Source organism: Cygnus olor, chromosome 4, assembly GCF_009769625.2.
Source record: "Cygnus olor isolate bCygOlo1 chromosome 4, bCygOlo1.pri.v2, whole genome shotgun sequence".
Taxonomy (NCBI): Eukaryota; Metazoa; Chordata; class Aves; order Anseriformes; family Anatidae; genus Cygnus; species Cygnus olor.
Window position 1 is genome coordinate 60,302,470 of NC_049172.1, and position 20,304 is coordinate 60,322,773.

The 20,304-nt window shown below is 35.4% G+C and overlaps 1 protein-coding gene across 18 annotated transcripts in view; it reads right to left on the minus strand.

Annotated features, from left to right (window-relative positions):
• The window catches only part of SLIT2 (slit guidance ligand 2), a 260,326-nt gene that overhangs the window by 82,105 nt on the left and 157,917 nt on the right, over positions 1-20,304 (minus strand). For 12 of the 18 annotated variants that reach the window (XM_040555211.1, XM_040555206.1, XM_040555209.1 and 9 more), the window contains 5 exons: positions 18,632-18,703; positions 14,568-14,639; positions 11,628-11,791; positions 11,005-11,016; positions 9,058-9,196 (listed from right to left, as the gene is read on the minus strand). In XM_040555211.1, coding sequence (XP_040411145.1) covers positions 9,058-9,196; positions 11,005-11,016; positions 11,628-11,791; positions 14,568-14,639; positions 18,632-18,703 — 459 coding nt within the window. The remainder of the gene's footprint in view (positions 1-9,057; positions 9,197-11,004; positions 11,017-11,627; positions 11,792-14,567; positions 14,640-18,631; positions 18,704-20,304) is intronic. The other 6 variants (XM_040555212.1, XM_040555210.1, XM_040555202.1 and 3 more) reach the window with 1 other exon arrangement.

Here is a 20,304-nt window from a genome sequence, read left to right on the forward strand (position 1 = left end):
GGTTGGACTTGATGATCTTGAAGGTCTTTTCCAACCAAAATGGTTCTATGATTCTAAGTTGGTATGTTCAGTTTCTTTTACAGTAACTTCAATCACATTATTGCTAAGGAAGAACCATATGTAAAAATAAAATCTAAGAGTAACGACACCTCTGGAGTGTAGTACAGCTGTCAGAGAGCTATGAGGGTTTTTCTGGAAGAGCTGGATGGGCCTTCTCCAGCTTCTCTTCATGCTGTATAAAATATTCATTTATAGCATGCCTGACTTATTTTCTTTCTCTTGGCAGAGTACGTAGAGGTCCCTCAATGTACCTCAGTACCACCAGAAACATGCACAAACGTCCCAGAAGTGGAACAGTGGGGTGTTCATTCTGGCCAGTATCTACTTCCAAAGTTTCTGGAAACGAGCACTGGGGTTGTTCCTCCATTTTGAAAAAAAAGCAAGTTGGCTAAGGCCACAAGACATCTTCTTCTTCTATTTCCGCCTTCAAGGAAGAATACCCTGCCACTGCACCAGCTCCACCACACGGTGCCATACAATTTCAAGATTAAATTCAAGAGTGAATCATAATCTCTTCTGCTCAGTGTGCTTTGTGCTGACTGTTGAAATTACCCTTGTCCTGTAAATTTAATTAGTTTTTAAGGTAAGACACAAGAGTATGAAGAAAGCCAAAGATCTGAACAATGGTAACATAGAACGCATGCTAATAAAGAACAAATTAAATATTCTACCTACAGAAAACACCATGTCTGAAAACTGAAATAAGAAATAAAAAAGAAACAAAACCACAAAGCCACATGATTTACCAGTAATTTTCAGATTAGGGAGATATTTGAGTAAGAGCATGACAAATCATTTCTCTCGTGTGTTACGTGGACAGGTTTAGCTGTCAAAAAAAAAACCCTAATCTATTAGCTTCAAAACTTCAATCTATTTCTGTCAAATGGAATATATTTTAAGTTTTCCCTGAGAAATATTAAGGTATGAATCCCAAACAGTTAACAGTAATTCAGTTAAATCTGTGTTGCAAAATTAAATGCATTAAGGTAATGAAGTCAAGTACATCAGTAGATTCCTTTACATAATTTTAATTTTTCACATTTATTCAAGACATTGCCTTGAAGAGAATGCATTTTCCATTACTCACATGCAATTGTTGTGTCTTTATATGTATGTGTTACATAAAAGATGTTAAGATTTTAGCAAATTTCTTCATTTTTGATAAAGCAAACATTATTTGTTTTTATATATTGCAATGGGCATAAACAGTAGTTTCGCTAACTAAAAAGACCAATGTTTTGATTTAAACTAGAAAGCAGAAACAAATATAGACTTTGAAAAACAGTCATTGCTAAAATGTCTTGTAGCTTCTTGCATCCTCCCCTCAGCATTCAGACCCATTCTCTGCAAGATGTGAAGATGCAGGGTCTGGTCTCATTTCTGTCAGGTTACTGTAGATAGCTGAATCACACTCTGAGCTGCTAAAAACAGAGAAAGCTGCTTTGTCTTGGATGTTTCCGAGTTTTCGTCTTATGCAAGTCTTTGAACTTTTTCAATAAATTTGCCTAAAACCAAAAGAGACTTTTCTCTGTAAAGGGACATCCTTGGAATTGTCTTTGCATCTCAGTGTAAGAGTCTCCCTGGTCAATAGACATTTACTTAAGGCTGTACTTTGGACTTTCAGCTAAGGATAAATTTTAAGAAACAACAGAAATGATGTAATTGTATAGATGCCAAGCTTAGCTTGGAATAGATTCATTCATACAGCTTCCAGTTCTCAGATAAAATTATGAATTTACACAAAGCACAGGTAGTGTGACCAGGCCACTCTTTACCCTATCTTGGTTAAACTCTATCTGTCACGTTCAGTTCTGTCAGACCTCATTTTGGGGAGCTTTCCTTTCCCCTCCTGTCTGTCTTCTTTTTCCCCACTTCTCCTTTAAGATGAGTGTTTCTGTGAGAACCAATCTCAAGAGATTTTAATCCTGCTTAATATCACAGGGCTCACAAAGATGTAGTTGAGTGCTTGACATAATACACAATCTTTAATCAACAGACTTAAAAAAAAAAAAAAAAGTATAAGAGATTGAGATGGAAGAAGACGAAAACATGAAGAAAAATAGTAGAAAGTAGGAAGATAAGATGAGACAAAACTGAGGGGAGAAATTAGGAAACTGTCAAGGGAAATGTAAATAAACTTATCATGAAACAGCCATACAGTTTCTAGTTTTGCCATTCAAATGTTAGAAAGCTCCACTGAAAAGAGCAAGCAACTTTATCTTGAAGGCCACAGTAATTAAGAAGTCAGTGAGTTTTCACTACACTGAGTTAACAGAGGTGAACTGTTAAAATTCCTGATTAAAATTCCATATGTTTTTTTCATTTCATACATCATATGGTTTAGGGTCTTTTCTGTCCCTTCCGAAGACTCACATTAATTATACAACTGTTGCTTAGTTAACAGTGGCAACCCCCCACTCACCCTCCCTTTCAGCAAACCTTTCTCTTTGCTATATCACCATTGTAAGGATTCCTATCCTTCTATAATAATAATAATAAAAAACAAACAAACAAACAAAACAATTTACTCCTTCCTTTGATTAATTAAATGGTTTTCATGTTAACAAAAATGAAGAAAAAAATCAACTTAATTCCATGCCTGATCGCTTAAATAGTCATTTATACAAAGCTGTGGTCATCAAAGCAGGTCATTCCTTTCCCCCACTAAATCAACACCCTCAGCAGCACTTATTGCAAATGTATTTATTTTCTTTTATTCATAACACTACTGTAAAGAAAGAGGTTTTATAACCACTTTGACTACTATATCAAGCCACAGAAGAGTAAAGAAAATCAGAAGAATGTAAGAACAGCATTTTCATGAGGTAGGCTAGCTCATTAATGGCTTTTTGGCCTCTCCTTTTGAAATAAGAGCCTGTCACTCACTCACACCATTCTAAGAAAAGGTACCAGTACATTTAATAAAATTGCTGCTGGGTCACCATTTGTAAGGTTTCTGATAGTCTGTTTGAACATGTGCCAAAAAGTCTCAATTTGAAGGAAACCAGAATTATTTCTGCAGACCTTTCAAAGAACTTGCATGCGGAAGGTGAATTCTAAAATGCAACCAAGTGAAAAGAGATTAATGGTGCTGAAAAACTAAAATGTGTAAGGAATGCCCGCATAGAGGCTGATAAATGCTATCGCTGTTAGAAAGGCTATACTTTCTAAAAACAATTAAAGTAATAGTTTTGAACCTTAAGAATGACCCGTAATGTCTTTAATATAAGAGTTATATGACAAAGGAGGAAAGTGCTAGGTATATTAGACCACTTGAGTTGGTTGAACTCAACAGACCAAACATGACAATAAAAGAGCTTCCCACACTAATTTCTGTAAGAGGTATAAACAACAAATCTAAGCTAAGTCATATTCTGACTTATTATATTAGAGAGGGATTCTTTATCAGGGACCGTGCTGATAGGACAACGAGTAATGGCTTTAAACTAAAAAAGGGTAGATTTAGATTAGACATCAAGAAGAAATTCTTTCCTATGAGGGTGGTGAGGCACTGGCACAGGTTGCCCAGAGAAGCTCTGGATGCCCCATCCCTGAATGTGTTCAAGGCTGGGTGGGATGGGGCTTTGAGTAACCTGGTCTAATGGGAAGTGTCCCTGCCCATGGCGGGGGGGGGGGGGTGGAACTAGGTGATCTTTAAGGTCCCTTCCAACCCAAAGCAATCTATGATTCTTTGATGTTTCTAATGGATAAATACTATCTCATGATTTGAGATTGTCCATGAGACAAGGCTTAAGCAAGGCATACTAAATAGCAAAATCTTGAAGACTACTAATACATAATATATTTTAAGTGAATAGCTACTATATCATGCTTTGCTTAAGTGAAAAAAGGCTTAAGTATGATGTATTATGAACCAAGTGTTTGAAAACTACTAATATGTAACATCTATTGTCAATGTATTTGGACTCACAATGTTTACAGTTACAGGCATTAAAATAATAGAGCTATGGGAAGCATTCCCAAAATGTTTCCTGCAGGTCACTCATGATCTGAAACCTTTAAAGATGGCCTAGAGAGGTTACATTTTATTTCTGCGCTTCCTCTAGAATTAGTGGATACACTAAAAATAAGGGAGTCTTGGTGCTCAAGTGATCTTTTACTACATGGAATGTGAAATACTTTACTCTCAAATAATATAGCATTGATTGGACTCACCATGAAAAGAAAAGCTTAGGTATTCTTATTTTTAGCTCTGTGCGAGTTTATTTAGATAATAAAGAGAAGAATTAATTTTGCAGAATAGGTATAACTGTTACAGATACAATTGTACTAAGCCAATAAAGATTAAGAATTACATTTACTGAGATACTGAATTCTTAATTTTCCTCTGAGCTTTATCACACCAAAAGGGAGAAAGAGAGGACCACCAAAGGCTTTATTCTCCTTCCATTTTCACTGACAGATACTTGGAGATAAGCAGTCCTGCTACTGAAGGCATCTTCCCAAGAGGTACCAGGCAGACAATGCATTGGCTGATAACTGACTGCACACAATGGGACTTGCTACTGACTTTTGTAACTGTTGAGAAGCCAGACAGAGTGGTACAACAAAACCCTCTCACCAGCACCCTGATACTCGCTAGGAAACCCACCTGCACCAGGCTAAAACATTTATTCTGCAGCTGGCTCTGGCTCCTCCTGCTGCCACCATCACAGAACACCTGCTCCCTCCTAAACCACTTCAGCTCCTCTTCCTCAGTGGCTGCAGCTATTACACCAAACTCAGAGATAGGGAGGCTGCAGAGCTGTGCAAGCACATAGTCTGCCAACTCTGCTACAGTGCTACAGAGGCAGTAGCCATCAGCAGAGAAGACAGCTCCTACTGTCTTAAAATGTCATCCCCAAAAGGTTGTCCGGCAGAACTACCAAGACAATGCAAAGTCTTAGTATCAGTATTATGCTCTAAACAGAAAGCCTTTTTCCTTCCTTTTCCTCGGAATTAACACAGAACTTTGACATACAAACTTTTACTCAATTCAAACTGCAAATGTTCAATACTTAAGTAATTCAATATTTCATTTAAAGGGTTTTTGGCACATAAATTAACTTGTTATATAAATAATCAACTCCCAGAAAGGGAAAAAAAAAAAAAAAGGAAATTTGTTGAAATGGAACATACACACTAAAACCTGCAGTTTATTTATGTAAACCAGGAGGACAGAGAACAACAACATTATTAATACCACTTAGAATTTATGCAGCATTGTCTCACATGGACTGACAATGTAACAAATACAAAGTATTTTGGTGCAGACACACATTTTATGTAAAGGAAGCTTGTGCTGGGCAAAGAGCAAGAAATCAAAGCTTCATAAGGTACTGAGGTCAAGCTTCCCACTGAGAGAACAGATGGAAGAAATGGATGGAGAACACCACAAAACATCAAAAAACATGAGTATTTGTTGAGGGCAAACTTCACAAGAAAAAAACAAGAAAAAAATAACTGGATTATGGACTTTTAGAAACTACATAAAGATTATATTCTTACTAACCTTCTGCACATGTAAGAACAAAGAAAGAAAAAGCAGAAATGGATGGAAAAATGGTATCTGTCAAAAACCAGGGGTCAATTTTTTAGCAACTGTATACATTAGGGCTGACAATAAAGTTTAACCTTAGTCTAATAGGAAAAGTGTATTCACATGAGATACAATTAGGTAAAGACAAAATATAGGAAAGATGCAGACCACAGAGGCGTTTGTGGTCCATTGTGTTGGCTGAAGAATGACATGACAGCTTGGTAGTACTCAGCACTGGATTCTGCAAATACAGCCTATAAACAGGTGATAACTATTACAACTGTAGGGCACAGAAAGTTGTCCAGACTAAGGGAACTTACAAGTACTATGGATTTTTCAAATGTTCCTGTCAATAAAGTACATCTATAAAATCAGAAGAGAATACCCAGTTAAAAATGCAGAAGACGACTGTGGAAAAAAATAATGAAAAGGTTGGAGAACATCTGGCCCATGTGAAATGGTAGTATAATGCCAATTTTCTTATGTTGTGCACAGGAATCTAATGATGGTGGTATTATAAAATCACTGAATAAATAATAATTTGGCTGTTAATTCTGTACATCCTTCAGAAAACTCAACAGGGAACCAGCTCACTTCTCTTTCCCTCTCTCCCTGAGAACTGGGGAGCTCCTGCCAAAGCACATGCTCAAAATTGTGATTAAGATAATAAAGGCATGTGTGTGGGAACTGTGTAATGGTGGTGGAAATACAGTGCTCACTATACACTTCAGGTCTCTTATGCTCCATGTTCAGCAGCTCCTTGGCATTCTTTAAAGCTACTGTGACAGCATGATGTCATCTCTTCAAGTGCTTCTTTTCAGTTACCATTTTGGCACAAATACAACAATTTCATATAAAAATAAGTGAAAAAAAAACATTACTGTATGTGATACAATCATTATTTCTAATTCAATTATAAGGGGTTGTTATAAACAATAGTTGCAAAGCACTTCTCTAAAAAAAGTTTTAAACACTTTATTGTAGGATAGCTTTAAGATAGGATCATCTGAACCTTTCTGTATGTTGAAGTTAGATAAAAGAATAGGAGACCGAAGTCTTTCACAGAGCAGCTTTAAAAAGTAACACGCAATTGGATTCAGTGTTCAGAAACATAAGGTGATATGTGGATGGAATAATAAAATTACATCTGTAAAATTATTGTTCCTGACAAAAACAGCTAAGAAAAAAAAAAAAAGACCTAGGACTTTTCATGGTCATTTCAATGGAAAGTGTGCTGCAATGGATATTGGCAGTCAAGGAAAGAAAGTATTACAGTGCAGAAAGCAGAAAGGAAACTAAAATGCCACTATATAAAGTGATGTTTCACTGTCATCTGGAATATTTTATTCAACTTTGGTCAATGTAGGTCAAAAAATTAAGAAAACCAAGAGTTAGGAGAGAAAGGAGGAGATTAATTAAGAAATCAAAGGTTTTGGCATCCAAAAAGATTGAATGGACTTGAAACATCCAGTTTAGAGAAGAGAGGAATGAGAGTGACATGGAAAATAGAAGGTGGCAGGACAAATTATGAACCTTAATGCATATTCCTTCATAAAGACAAAGAAAATTAATGACATTTTAAAAGACTATATTTAAAGCTCGAAGCTTTGGATCCCTGCCTCTCCTCCTCCAATTTATTAGCTTAAAATAACCAGAATTAAGAACACAGTAGAGTCTAAAGCAGATTGGATGTTTCAAAGAAATTTTTTTTTCTTTTTTTTTGAAAGTTTCATGATTTTCCTCTCATTAAAGCGGTAGAGTGTAAAGCTTTTGCCATACAACCTTTACAACTTGCTTATTTGCTGAAATCTCAACTCATCTTCAACTCATCTTCAGGGAAGCAGCAAAGATCAAGTGATTCTCATCAAATACTCACAAAATCCCTTACTCTAATTCTTCCACCGAGTTCGTCCCTTTTTCATATCCCTTATTTTTCTTCCTTCTTTTCCTGTACATTTCTCTCCTTGCCTTCCACTCAACTGGAAATTTTTGTTCTCACTGTGTGGTAAGTGCAGCTTACCACTGACTCAAATCATATTTCAATCCTCCTGTTTACTCAGAAACTAAGTCAATCATAGAAGTCCAGTTCTCCCACCACGCTGGCATTCACTGGTACATACCTGTTTTATTTAAAATAAATACTAAAATTTGCCTTTCTGATGTCCTACCTTGCCTTGTACCAGATTTTGAATATGCATGTTTGTGTATTATTTATGAACGGCATTGACCATGCAAAACACTGCAATCTGCTTTTTAATGTAAACATTACTTATGAACTAGATACACAACAGAGATATCAGATAGTTTATAGCATATCACTATGATCTACACATATAGCACAGCACGCATATTATACATTTATATGAACACCTATGCATACATATTTAGAAATATTAATGGATTATGGATCTCATCACGTGAAAAGGCCTCACTCTGGGATGTGAACAATGTGTAGTCTAGCAGGAAATATCCAGCCTCAGTTTGCAATCTGTTAAATGCTTAACCAAATGCTGGACACGTTAAATGCTTAAAACACATCAGCATTTCTTACCTAGAACAACAGGTGAGCAGAAGACAGGATGATACACATCTCCATTCTGTAAATTCCCATTTGCTTTTGCCTCATGGTCATTTCTTTTGACAGTGAATTCAGGGTCAACTAGTAACTCCTATATCCTATAATTTCTTTGGGATTGATGACCCTTAAAATAAAGATTTAGGAACACACTTGCAATCTCTAGTTGTGCCCTTGTAAACTCACCTTTTGCTTTTGCTCCTCCCCTGCAACAACACAGCAGCAGCCTTCTTATGTGCCCACACAACCTCTCAGCCACCCTACTATGACTCCGCTTGGCAGTAAGGATGCAGTTGCACATTTTGTAGATGTTGCTGTTGTTTATGCCATGTCATGCAACCTTATCAGCAAGCACGCTCTTCCATCCTTAGCTATATGGTATTAACACAATGACTATACCACAGATTGCAAACAACCACCACACGTTTGCCTTCTCAAACTACCCTTCTGAGGAGGTTGCATTAGCAGAATACTTAGTATGAGCAATGTAGGTCTCTTTGTTGCAAGATATGCTCCTCTGACAGTAAGACTTGAATAAGGTGATGGAAAGTGAGCAACACTGAAAGCAACAGAGTTTATAGCCTGCATTGAAAAGCCACTTACTTGCAGAAAAGTAAGGATTCATGAATTCTTTTTAAACCAACTCAGAATGCAGTTTTAACTGTGAGTTGTGAGTAATACATATAAAACTAACTCATAAGAGAACATATATGTCTTAAATATTTTCATATATCTATATAGTCCTTTTATTTCTGAATTTGAATGTGCACTCCAAAATTCTTACCCTGTATAATGCATATTATACAAATAACAACAATGAATACATAGGACAAAACTGTTCTCTGCAAGTTCATTGAAAGAAAAAAAAAATCAGATTACGCACATTTCAGTAATGGTTTCTGGAAGATTTGTTGGGATTTCAGTAAGGCCTTTTCCACGACAATCCACTATGTTGTTACTACAGGTGCATGCAGTGGGACAATGCAAGACACTGCAGGATGGAGCCATAAAAGACTGGTGACCTGCAAAAGAAAAGAGTTTCTTCTAAAACTGTATAAACCTGTCAAGCAGTAGTCCAGTTTACCTCAAAAGTAGAACATCACACTTTACACCTCCCTGAAAAATGGAAGCAGAACTTAAAAGAATAAACATTGTTTCCCATCCATGATTTCAAATTGCATTAATTTAAATACCTAATTAATACCAACATGTTGACACAATAATGAGATTAAAGAAAAATGCTCAACTACTGTGCTGGCTCTTTCATCATTTCTCAGTTACTTCATATACTTGCATTCAAAATCACTTTTTTTAAAGAAGGCTAAGTGTAGTCCATTTTTTAGGTATATTTTATTTATTCTGTGGTTTTAAAAAACAATTATTGTTTTACTTAGTTTTCAGAATTTTGTGTATTAAAAATGAATGTCAACAGAAATGAATGAACTTTGCCATGAACACTGAAGCTCTTCTCTTAGTTCTGTTCTGCAAATACTCATTAATGAGTATTATTCTTCAGTGTATGCACCAGTTACAGACAATTTTGGAATTACGACCTTTCCATCCAATCACAGAGATAAATAATAGGTTTGACTACATAGCTTATACTCTCACTCTGTATTAGCCCAGCAGACTTTCTCCCCCAGTTTAACAGTCTTTCTAACTAGTCAGGTAGCCATGAATTTACACAACTTTGTGTCATCCCCTAAGAGTTTTATGTTAAATTCGGCATTTATAATTACATGTAACCTTAATACTCACATATTTAGATACATTTTAGAAAATAAGTAAGAATATCTTATTACATTTTCCTGCAAATAGGTTGCATTATTTTATAATATATTAATTAATTAATATATATATATTTATAATATATTAAGTCATTATTATAATTATTTAATGATACAAATTACCGTTTTGTAATGATATGGAAGGCATGAAGGCATGAATCTCCCCCCTTCCCCCTTTTTTTCCCCTTTTCTTTCCTATTAAGGTAAAAAAGCTAGAGACTGTTTTGAAACTCCTAGGGAAAACCAAACCAAAACAAAAACTTCTGGGCTATGAAATCTGGCTCACTGTATTTTATGTCATATATTAAGATAGAAAGGGTACAGTGATAATGTATGACAGATCACTTTAACGTTGCAGCCAGTGCTGTTCCTATTTACAACTTCAAATAACTGTTCAAGTTTTAAACTTACTCTGCTGAAAAAGTTAGTCTTTTGAGATAGTAGTTTGCAATATAATAATTTGTTTTAATGTTAAAGTATCTGTTACGAAAGTGCAAACAGCTGCCAAAACTAACAAACAGAAAACACCTATTTTACTAAAAAAAAAATACAGTGATCCAGAGATAAAACATGGTTATTCCCCATCTTCAAAATCAGCGTTAGTGTCCAAGTTATAAAACTATGCAGTTTACAAACAAGATACATGAAGTGATTTTGTTAGGAGCTCTTTTAAGTATACATAAAAGGCTGAAGTATGGTAAGAGTGTGGTTATCATTTGCCATGCTAGGATGTCACGGTGCCTTACGCTGTGATGTTAGAAGCTGTTCAGTATGGATAGAAACTATGCATAAAGCTGCTTAAAAACAAACAAACAAACAAACAAAACCACAAACAGATCTGTGTAAATTTTGGCATATTTGGCAATAGTGATCTGGGGGTCTGCAGAAAATCAACTAGTAGAAACAGTCCTGCTGAATGACTGAACAGACAGCTATTTTCCAGTTGTTTTTCAATGTTTTGAGGAACCTTGAAACAGGAGGTAAAGTTTACAGAAAATTTTCAATCAAGTTTAAAAATATCTAAATAAGAAAGATAAACTTGCCTTCTTCCTCATCTAGGAGACATGAATAAAGGAAAAAAAAATAAATAGAGAAAATGTGATTAGTATTGAATCGTTTGTCATTTTGTCATTTCACATCAGAAAACAACCTGATGCACTAAAGAATCATAGTATGAGTAATAGAACCGCTTGGGTTGGAAGGGATCTTAAAGATCATCTAGTTCCAACCCCCTGCCATGGGTTGCCACCCACAAGATCATAAAAGCATACCAGTAACATTCAGAAGTTTATTTGGGGTTTCAGAAAACTATTTAAACTGAAATAGAAAAATAACAAAAAGAAAAAACAACCTGCAGTTTTTGTTTTTTAAATCCTTATTACTAAAGGCCTTTTCCTTAATACTAAAAGGCCTTATGTTCTCTCAGTCAGTGTATCTTTTATTTCATTTTCCGTTTCTCTCCCCCCTCTTTATGACGGCTATATGTTCTATACAGCATTCACACAAATTTTGTAAGGACAGAAGCACCGCAACAGAAGATACAAATACTGACAAAAATGATTAGCTTCTTTAAATTAGAAAAAAAAAATACGCAAAAGCTAGCAAGACGTAGCATGAACAGTCACTGCTGAACTGTTGTTGGGCTGTGTGAATGTGTTGCCCTTACCGCTGCAGACGAACTCCCGCTTTTGGACCTCCGCCACGTTGTGCCCCCGCAGGTGGGCCGGGCCCATGCACTGGGTGTAGAGGCCGACACGCGGCCGCTGCCGCAGCCAGTCGGACAGCCAGGCCAGGTGGCAGTCGCAGTAGAGGTTGTTGGAGTGAAGGCGACTGCGTGAGAAGAAGCGTGTCCATATGGTTAAATTGGGGAGAAGAAACAGAAGAGCAACTCATCCTTCCTGTTCCCCCCTGTAGCACCAAACTGTGCTGCTTTACTAATAAAAATCATGAATGAGCGACCAATGTTTTACGTCTTTCATTAAAAGTCTGGGAGTTAAAGGCTAATAAACAAAGCTCATACAAGCAGCAAAATGACCTTTTAATTGTGATCTAAATCACCGAAAAAAAAAAAAAAAAAGAAAAAAAAAGATGAAGACTTCTTAAGAAAGTAAACTACCTATAGTTTCTTTCCTCTTGTGTGAAAGAAAAAAGCAAACACACAAGAGCTTGAAAGCTGCCTCGGAGGTCTTTAGTCCAGATATGAACAAATGATGAATAAGACAGAAATGTCTGAAGTAACAGATCACTGTAGTGGCCTATAGTGATAATATACAGTCAAAAAGGAAGAGTTAATAAAAGATTTGGTTTCCAATTAGATATATCTAAGTCTGGCCATTATCAGTCTCTATAGAAACAGCCTGCAAAATCCCTCTAACAGGTCATATTCATTTTCTGCAGAATAAGACAGAGTAATAACTCAATATAAAACACCTTCTTTCACATCCCTTTTCTGATTTCCTCTCTTTTTGTTTAATCGCAGAATGGGGGATTAGCTGCTTTTGGCTCCTAGGGAAATACAGCCTAAGCAATGCCTGAAATTTAAAGACCAAATGGCAGCAAGCAATGGAATTAAGGAAGTCGCCTCTTGGTTGGCAGAGACCGACACAAGACCATGGCTCCTTGCCAAGTGGCAGAAAGCACTTTGCCATTGATAAAACATCAGACAAATGTATTCACTAAATTAGGTAAATTACTTTCCTCTGGCTCTAACTTTTCCCTGGCTCTTGCATTTTTCTCAAACTACAGAAAAGGACATCCACAGTTATAAATCAAATCCTTACTCGGAACCATCCATAACAGAATAATATAATTTTGGTCCTTTTTAGATGATGTGCTCAATCCTAACTAAATCACTGGAAAGAAAGTGCAAGAAAATGAGAATTTAAACAAGAAGTCAAATTAGTCCATAAAAAGTCCTTAACGCAACATGAATTGTGTTACAAACCAACAAAACCAAAAGACTTTAACTCAGTGTGTTTTTTGTTGTTGTTGTTGTTTTTGTTTTTTTCTTCCCACAAGTGACTAGAAATTAAAGGCAATGCCTTTTTGCCTTTTCCTGCACTGATTTTCAGTACAATGTGTGGCCAGCTGTAGGCAAGAACACCATTGCAAATCTGAACTAATGCTGCTGAAATCAATACGGTTATACAAGCATATTCGGACTGCAAATGGGATATTACAGCTATAATCTAGGACTCTGTGTGCCCATTTTTTTTTTTTTGCTTCTAAAATAAATTTTCAAAAGATAAAATAACCCACAAAAAAGTGTAAATGGTAACAAAACTTGCTAATTTGATTCACTGTAATCTGGAGTTCAGAATATAAACTGGATTTCAAAGTTTGAAAGAGGAACAGATGGATATTCAAGTTTTCAAGTCTCAGACACAAAAGAATTGAATGAAATTCTATTCTCAAAATATAACTAAGGCCACTAAAAGCCCATGCTGATCACAATTCAAGAGCTCTTGCAATAATCCAAACAAGAATAGTTCCAAGTCTGTTATGAAGTCAACAGAACTACTCACCTGACTGCATTTTTTTCAGTTAGAGATGTTATGTTAACTTAAGTCAATAGCACTACTGATTTAAAACATTTGTGCAATCAAACATGCATAAAAGAAAATGGACAGGCTCTTCACAAAATTAATTCTTTAACAGCAAAAGCTACTCTTGAACTGTGATAGGAACATCCCATTCATTTCTGATTCCCACTTCAATGGAAAGTCTGTTTGATAGTGTGTCAGAACTAAACCTTGACAGTCTGGTTTTGTTGATTAACACAGTGTACATTTATTCTTAGTTCAATATAAACAGAATAAATAACACCAAATTGTATCACTTGCATGTACACTTTTTTCACTGTGTTTTGTTTTAGAAGATTGAAGTATTCTGCGAAAGTCATAACCTCTAAATATGGGGGACCTTATTGTAAATGCTGACACAACTTTAATTATAATAGCACTACCGGATGATCCTATAATTTTATGTTACAAAGAATGTTGGAGAGCCAGTTTAGCTTAATTAGGTCTGCTAGCAGTACAGTAATAAAAGCATAAAGATTTCCCATTTATCACATCTGACAGCCAATCAAAGATTCTTCCATGTTCCTAAATGAAATGTGACCCATTCAATAGCTCAAACTAAAACAAACTTTTGACTTTCAAAAAACATCAATTTCTTACTCTATGCAGCTGTAAAATATAAAAGAGAATCTCCCCTGCCCCCACCTTTTTTTTTGTAAGAATGTGAAGCTTTTCAGTGAACAAATGCAGCACTATGGAAAACCCAGTTGGGAAAAGGCCATGAAAACATTCCCATCACCCCATATCCTAAACAAATGCAGTGAAAAGGATATAAATGCTTCTCTGTCTCCTGAGTCCCAGGTATTAGCTTTAGGGTCACTTGTTAGTTTTACCTTTTAGGGTTTTTTGGCATACACACACAAAGTTCACACTCACCAACCTCAATATTTTTTTGACTGAGAGTATGCCTTCTCTTCCTGAATATGTATTTATAGGCCACTGACAAAACTTGATAGAGGAAAAAATGGTATACTGAACACACTGGGTTGATAATGATGGCAGCCAGCTTCCACGGGACTACTTACAAAGTTCTGAGTTTGGGCATATGATTGAAACTTGCAACGGACAGCCGGGTGATGTTGTTATTGTTGAGAGTGCTGTGAAGTCAAGAAGCAGCATGTTAACATGTTACACTTATTTATGTCACACTGACTACACTTTTTTACAAGGCATAGTTAATGAAGAACAAGGCGTACTGCTTTTAGACATGGTTATTGGGGAAATAAGCCCATGCTTTGAGGTCCGCTTTGGCTCCCTTTTCAATCCCTGTTAAAACATTGTGATTTGACCATTCTATTAATAACCCTAAGTAAACAGAGACCCCAGTAACCTATGATCAACTCAGAGGACAGAAACAGAGCTTCTGCCACTGTTGAGAGCATCTATAGCATTAAAGCTAAGACTGCCATCCTGACATAAAGAAGAGTTCCGGAGTATTTTTGGAGAAAAGTCCTTGGTTTTAGGACTCTGGTCTCCCTTTCTAGCTTCTGAGAGTTCAAGATCTGCCTTTTTTTTTATTTATTTATTTCAAGAATCTTCTGAAAAGTTCAACTCTGAACTGCAGTCAATTTTTATACGGAACAGTGTTGCTGCAGATGATCCAGAGCTGCATGAACAATAGGTGACCTTCTGCTACACAATGGAAGGAGGCAGGAACGTTAGTTCTCTAGAAGATAATTTACATTTTAGACAAGGTGCCCAGAACTTGACACAAAAACTAGGAATAAATCTTAGCCAATTGTTGGCTAGCACAGAACTGTCACACACAGTAAGTGTAGTTTGTAAAGATAAGGGAACTCAATGAACGATCCTGCAGTTAACTATTGTCTTTAGGCTGCAAATAAAATGCAAACAAGCTTACTCCAGTACAACGAAACAAGTGACAGAATTTACAGTTTCAGCTTAGAGATTACTCACTTGAATACAATGGAGAATATGCTGTACAGTTGTAAACACAATTATGAGACTAATAAATAATAATTTGCAGTACCCAAATCTTTTAATTTGTTTCCTTTTTGAAACAAGAATTATTAAAAACAAACAAACAAAAAACCAGAGTGTAATTTGTGCATGTTCTGAGTAAATTTTAAGTACCCTGTGATCCCGAAACACAGAAAGGTAAATTCACAGCACACTGAACAGCATCAAGCTATATGCGTCCATATTAACCAAGCAATTAATTACTGGTGCAATGTGCTGCATTTTACCTTTGTGTGCTTACTCATTCAACAACCTAAATGTTTTCTTCAGTATGCATAAGGCATCTCCCCTGTGTGCCCTCAGGACTACATAAACAAAGAGGAGATTAATCAATGAAAATAAATAAATAAATAAATAAATAAATAAATAAATAAAAAGTGGGGAGGATTTTTTTTTTCAAAATGGAATAAAAAAAAAAAAGGCCAAGTGGGAAGTGGGTATATCTGCAAAAGGTGTCTTAGTGAACAAATGACAGCCAGTAGACTTTTCCAGGATTTTCTTAGTGTCCACATGTTAAATGACAGCTCCAATACATCTTCCTGTATGACTTCTTAAAAGGTTTTCAAATCATCTTTTTTCAATGAAGGGAATGGAAACAAGTACATATTTCCATAGCTGTTAACTGCTTAAAGAATGTACGTCTACAAAGGGTTTTAATTTTAAATTTCAGATGTTTCGTGTTTGACTTGCTGTTGTGTATACGAGAGCTATTAATTTATCTTTTTGCAAGGCACAGAAAGACATCAGAGTTGATGTAAGAGATACATAAGAAATTAAACCATTTTTATAACTACTGTAATCCAAAATGCTTGATTTCATTGCAAATCTAAAATCAATTTAAAAAAAAAAAAAATTTGCTCCATACTTTTATCTAAAACTGTTACACACTATTTCAAAAAGTGTGATGACAGAAAGACATTTCTTGAATTTCTTAGATACTTTATTATTTTAATATGGCAGCACAATATATTTTCTCATAGTCAATGTTTCCCCAGTATGGCTGATTTTCTCTTAGATAAAGGAAGAGCAAAAAGGAAAAATAAAATTTCACAGAAATCTGCTAGCAAATTAACAAGTGAGCAGGTTTATATCTAAACTTGCTTCCATCTTTCCAGATTTCATGTTGATTTTGTGTCTTTAACATTAATAGCCTCCAAGATTCTGCAGTTGTCTAACCAATTTATAAGACCTGTTACTTTGGCAAAAAATTCAAATTGTGACTAAAGAGTGTTTCAGGCCAAGTAACTTTAAAAATTATTTAAAAGTTTCAGCATTTACTTATAGTTTGAAGTAATATACAAATTCTGTGCTTAGAATAATTCCAATTAGAATAACTCCAAATGGAAACAAAATACCTAGTCTTACATACTATTCACTGTATATATATTATGGTGTGATTTACATATCTTTAATGCTTTATTGGAAAAGAAGTCACATTAGATGCATACTTCTCAGTAAATGTTCAAAATATCTCTTTTTAAAATTTATTTTCTAAACTGTCATTGCTTATCACACAACATAAGTCAGGATAGTGAACATGTAGTTGTATATTTGAATAATACTAATAGTTAAGGTGTATTCACAAAATTCTAACTACCTACTTTGTAAGCAGATGATTATTTTAATAGAGTTCTGTTCCCTTTTGCATTCATTGAAATCAATGTGAATTTCCTACCACTAACTTCTACTGGCAAGGATGACCTTTTTAGACTACTAAAAATCGTGAGCTTTAAAAACTACAAATACTCAATTATATACACACACGCACATAAAAATTTAACACTTCCAGATGTAAAGGCTCATATTAAAACACATGATAACCAGTTTAAGTCACCACTGGAAAAAATATGAGATACAGAGATAAAAATCTCACAGAACATCAGATTTACTGATAGAAAATTAACAATTTATCAAGTTCACAATTAGACTTAGCATTGAACCTACAGTACATTATTTTATACCTTAAAGTTACAATAGGTTTATTTTCTGTTGTTATACTGTAAAAATAAAATAAAATCAAATCAGCTGTCAGAACCATTCACTCATAAGTAAGATCAACTATTGCATATTAAAATAAAACTCTACTGCAGTAGCTTACACATTCTTAGTTTCTTGGATATATAGACACTATCTGTCAGTAAAGGTTTTTTACTTCAGAATCTTAGAAGAAAAAAAAAGAAGCTTCCTCCCACCCCAAGGTGAGATTTACCAACCGTGATTCAAACTAACATGAAGTAACTCACTGATTCACAAAGTCTTTCAGTTCCCTTAATAAAAAAAGCACAGAAAAAAATGTGACATTTTGACTGTCAGAGAAAATATTTCAGGAATGTGTGCTGTGTCTCAAATTCTTTGGGAATGGAGACACTTTGCTCATTACAGTCACTATTTTCAGGTCAGGGGTCACTGATGATAATTTTGTTACCTTTAACCTCACTGACGACAACTTTAAGACAGTGAGAAAAAAGTATGCAAAAGAGTATTTTGTTGTTATTACCTACAAACCTTCAATGACATAACAAGATATTTTCTGTATATGTTTTATACACATACCCACAAAAATTAAAATAAAAATATCCATTTAACATGGACAGGCTAAACATCTCACCATATAACAACAGTGTTTTGCTAGGAAAGTGCCTCTTTGAAAACATCTAGATTGTCAGATACATTTAGTATATTGTTCCTTAAGTAGAGAGGCTGAAAGATCAAACTGATGTCAGACTGTACAACAAAGGCAATCCTGAAAATGTTCAGCACTTCTACAATGATGTATCATTTACAAAAATAATTGGATTCATTAATGCTTCCCTCCCTGTTTTAATAGGAAATATATTCTTTTCTTACAGTATCTAACATCTACGTTTTTTTTTTTTTTTTTTTTTTTTTTTTTTTAAATTGGGTGGTATGGTTGTCTTGCAGAGTATAGGAGCATCTCAGTCTCCCCAGATAATTTTACCATTTTATAGCACATCGCAGTGGATTATTTTAAGACATCTTTTCACTAGACCGTTCTGACACCAGGCTGCAGCTCACAGATAAGCTTTTGCATTAGTACTCCCCAGATATCAAGCTCTTGCTAAAAGTCAGAGATACAAGAAATACTTACAGCACTTCCAGGTCCCGTAGAGCCCTAAATGCCCCATCTTCAATACAGCTGATCTGGTTGTAATCCAGTTGCCTGTTAAACAGATTAGGAAGGTATTTGTAAAAGAGATGAGCGCTGGCAGTGCAGTGTGTGAAGCAAGCCTCCTGAAGGGTCTGCATGGCCAGGCCACATTAGCTGAAATGCTCTCGCAAATACACTCGTATGCTTAAGACTGTCATACACCATGCCGGCCTGGATGCTGCCACAGAAATCTCTTTTTGTTCTGAACTGTCTGCGCAAAACAGCAGCTCCAGGAGAGCTCCAGTAAATAATAACTGCACCTTATATTAAATGCCAAAGGAATGCAATTTCATTACATCAAGAAAAGCTATCCATTAAAAGCTCTCAGCGTCATCTTGCTGAAACAATTTCATTAAGGTAAAGGACGGTAAATCACTTAATGTCACACGCATCCCCTCGGTGACCTAACAGAATCCATTTATCAGAGCAGCCCAGCTGCATGTTAATTCCCTGCGCCCTGACAGGAGCGAGCGAGGGACCACTTTCAGGGGTGCATCTGCCCCAGATGGGAGGTGCGGGGCTGAGGGTGGGGGGTTTAAGATAATTGCCTTCTAGAATATTTCCCAATGTAGAAATATTAGTGTTCAAGGTATTTACATACCCAGTTAGCTATATCCTTTAACACTGCTCCAAATGAAACTAGCATTTCTGCTGGAAGCTTCAGTGTGTGATTTCCTGCATAGTTTGTTCTCTCCGCAATTGTATGCGGATAGGATGTTGCCACAGAGCACTTGAATTCTGGACGTAAAACTCAGCAATCCATCCCATACATTATTAATCTTTAAGTATTAAGTTATGAAAAATTTACATTCATTTCTCTGAAGAATACTATTACTTTTTCAATTCATAACATTGATACAGCACATATTGCTCAATTTTAAGAAGTATGCTGAAATTAACCACCATGCAAATACAAAATCCCGATTTCCCTGGTTATAAGCTTCTTCTATAAATATTGTCTATAAATATAATTCATATAAATATGCATTTTGAGGCACAACTTGCAAGAAAATACAATCTCACTTTAAACAACCAGATCTTCAAGCCCGACACTTGTCAGTATCAAATAAGATGTATGAGTAAATGTGTGTGAACAATGCTAAGAAAATGAACAAAATACAAATGAACTCTGCCCTCTCTGTCTGCAATTATATATTAGCTACCAGGGCTAACGAGGCTTTTACTAAAGCATTTTCTGTGATTCTTCTGAATCTCTGATAACCTTTTACTTTATTAATAAATCATCACACCCACTGTTGAGTGTGAAGTACCAACTTTTATAAAGTTCTTCTAGTTTCATCCATGTTTTTCATCTGAATTACTACTATGTAGGAATAAAATATTATCATAACTATAGCGGTATCTGTGTTTCTTTGTACTGAAAGCTATACTGAAATGCAAACTATAATTTCCTGAATATGATCTTTAATCATTTTGGCGCAATGTTACAGCACCAGTGCTGCAGTGTTGGAATATTTAAGCCTACTTGCTCAGGCTCTTTTCATTTTTACTAATTAATTTCATTTAACAATTAAGTTAATGGCATTTTTATTTTAAAGAGGTAAAATATATACACAGTACAGTTCTTTAACCTCTTGAACAATTTATCAAAG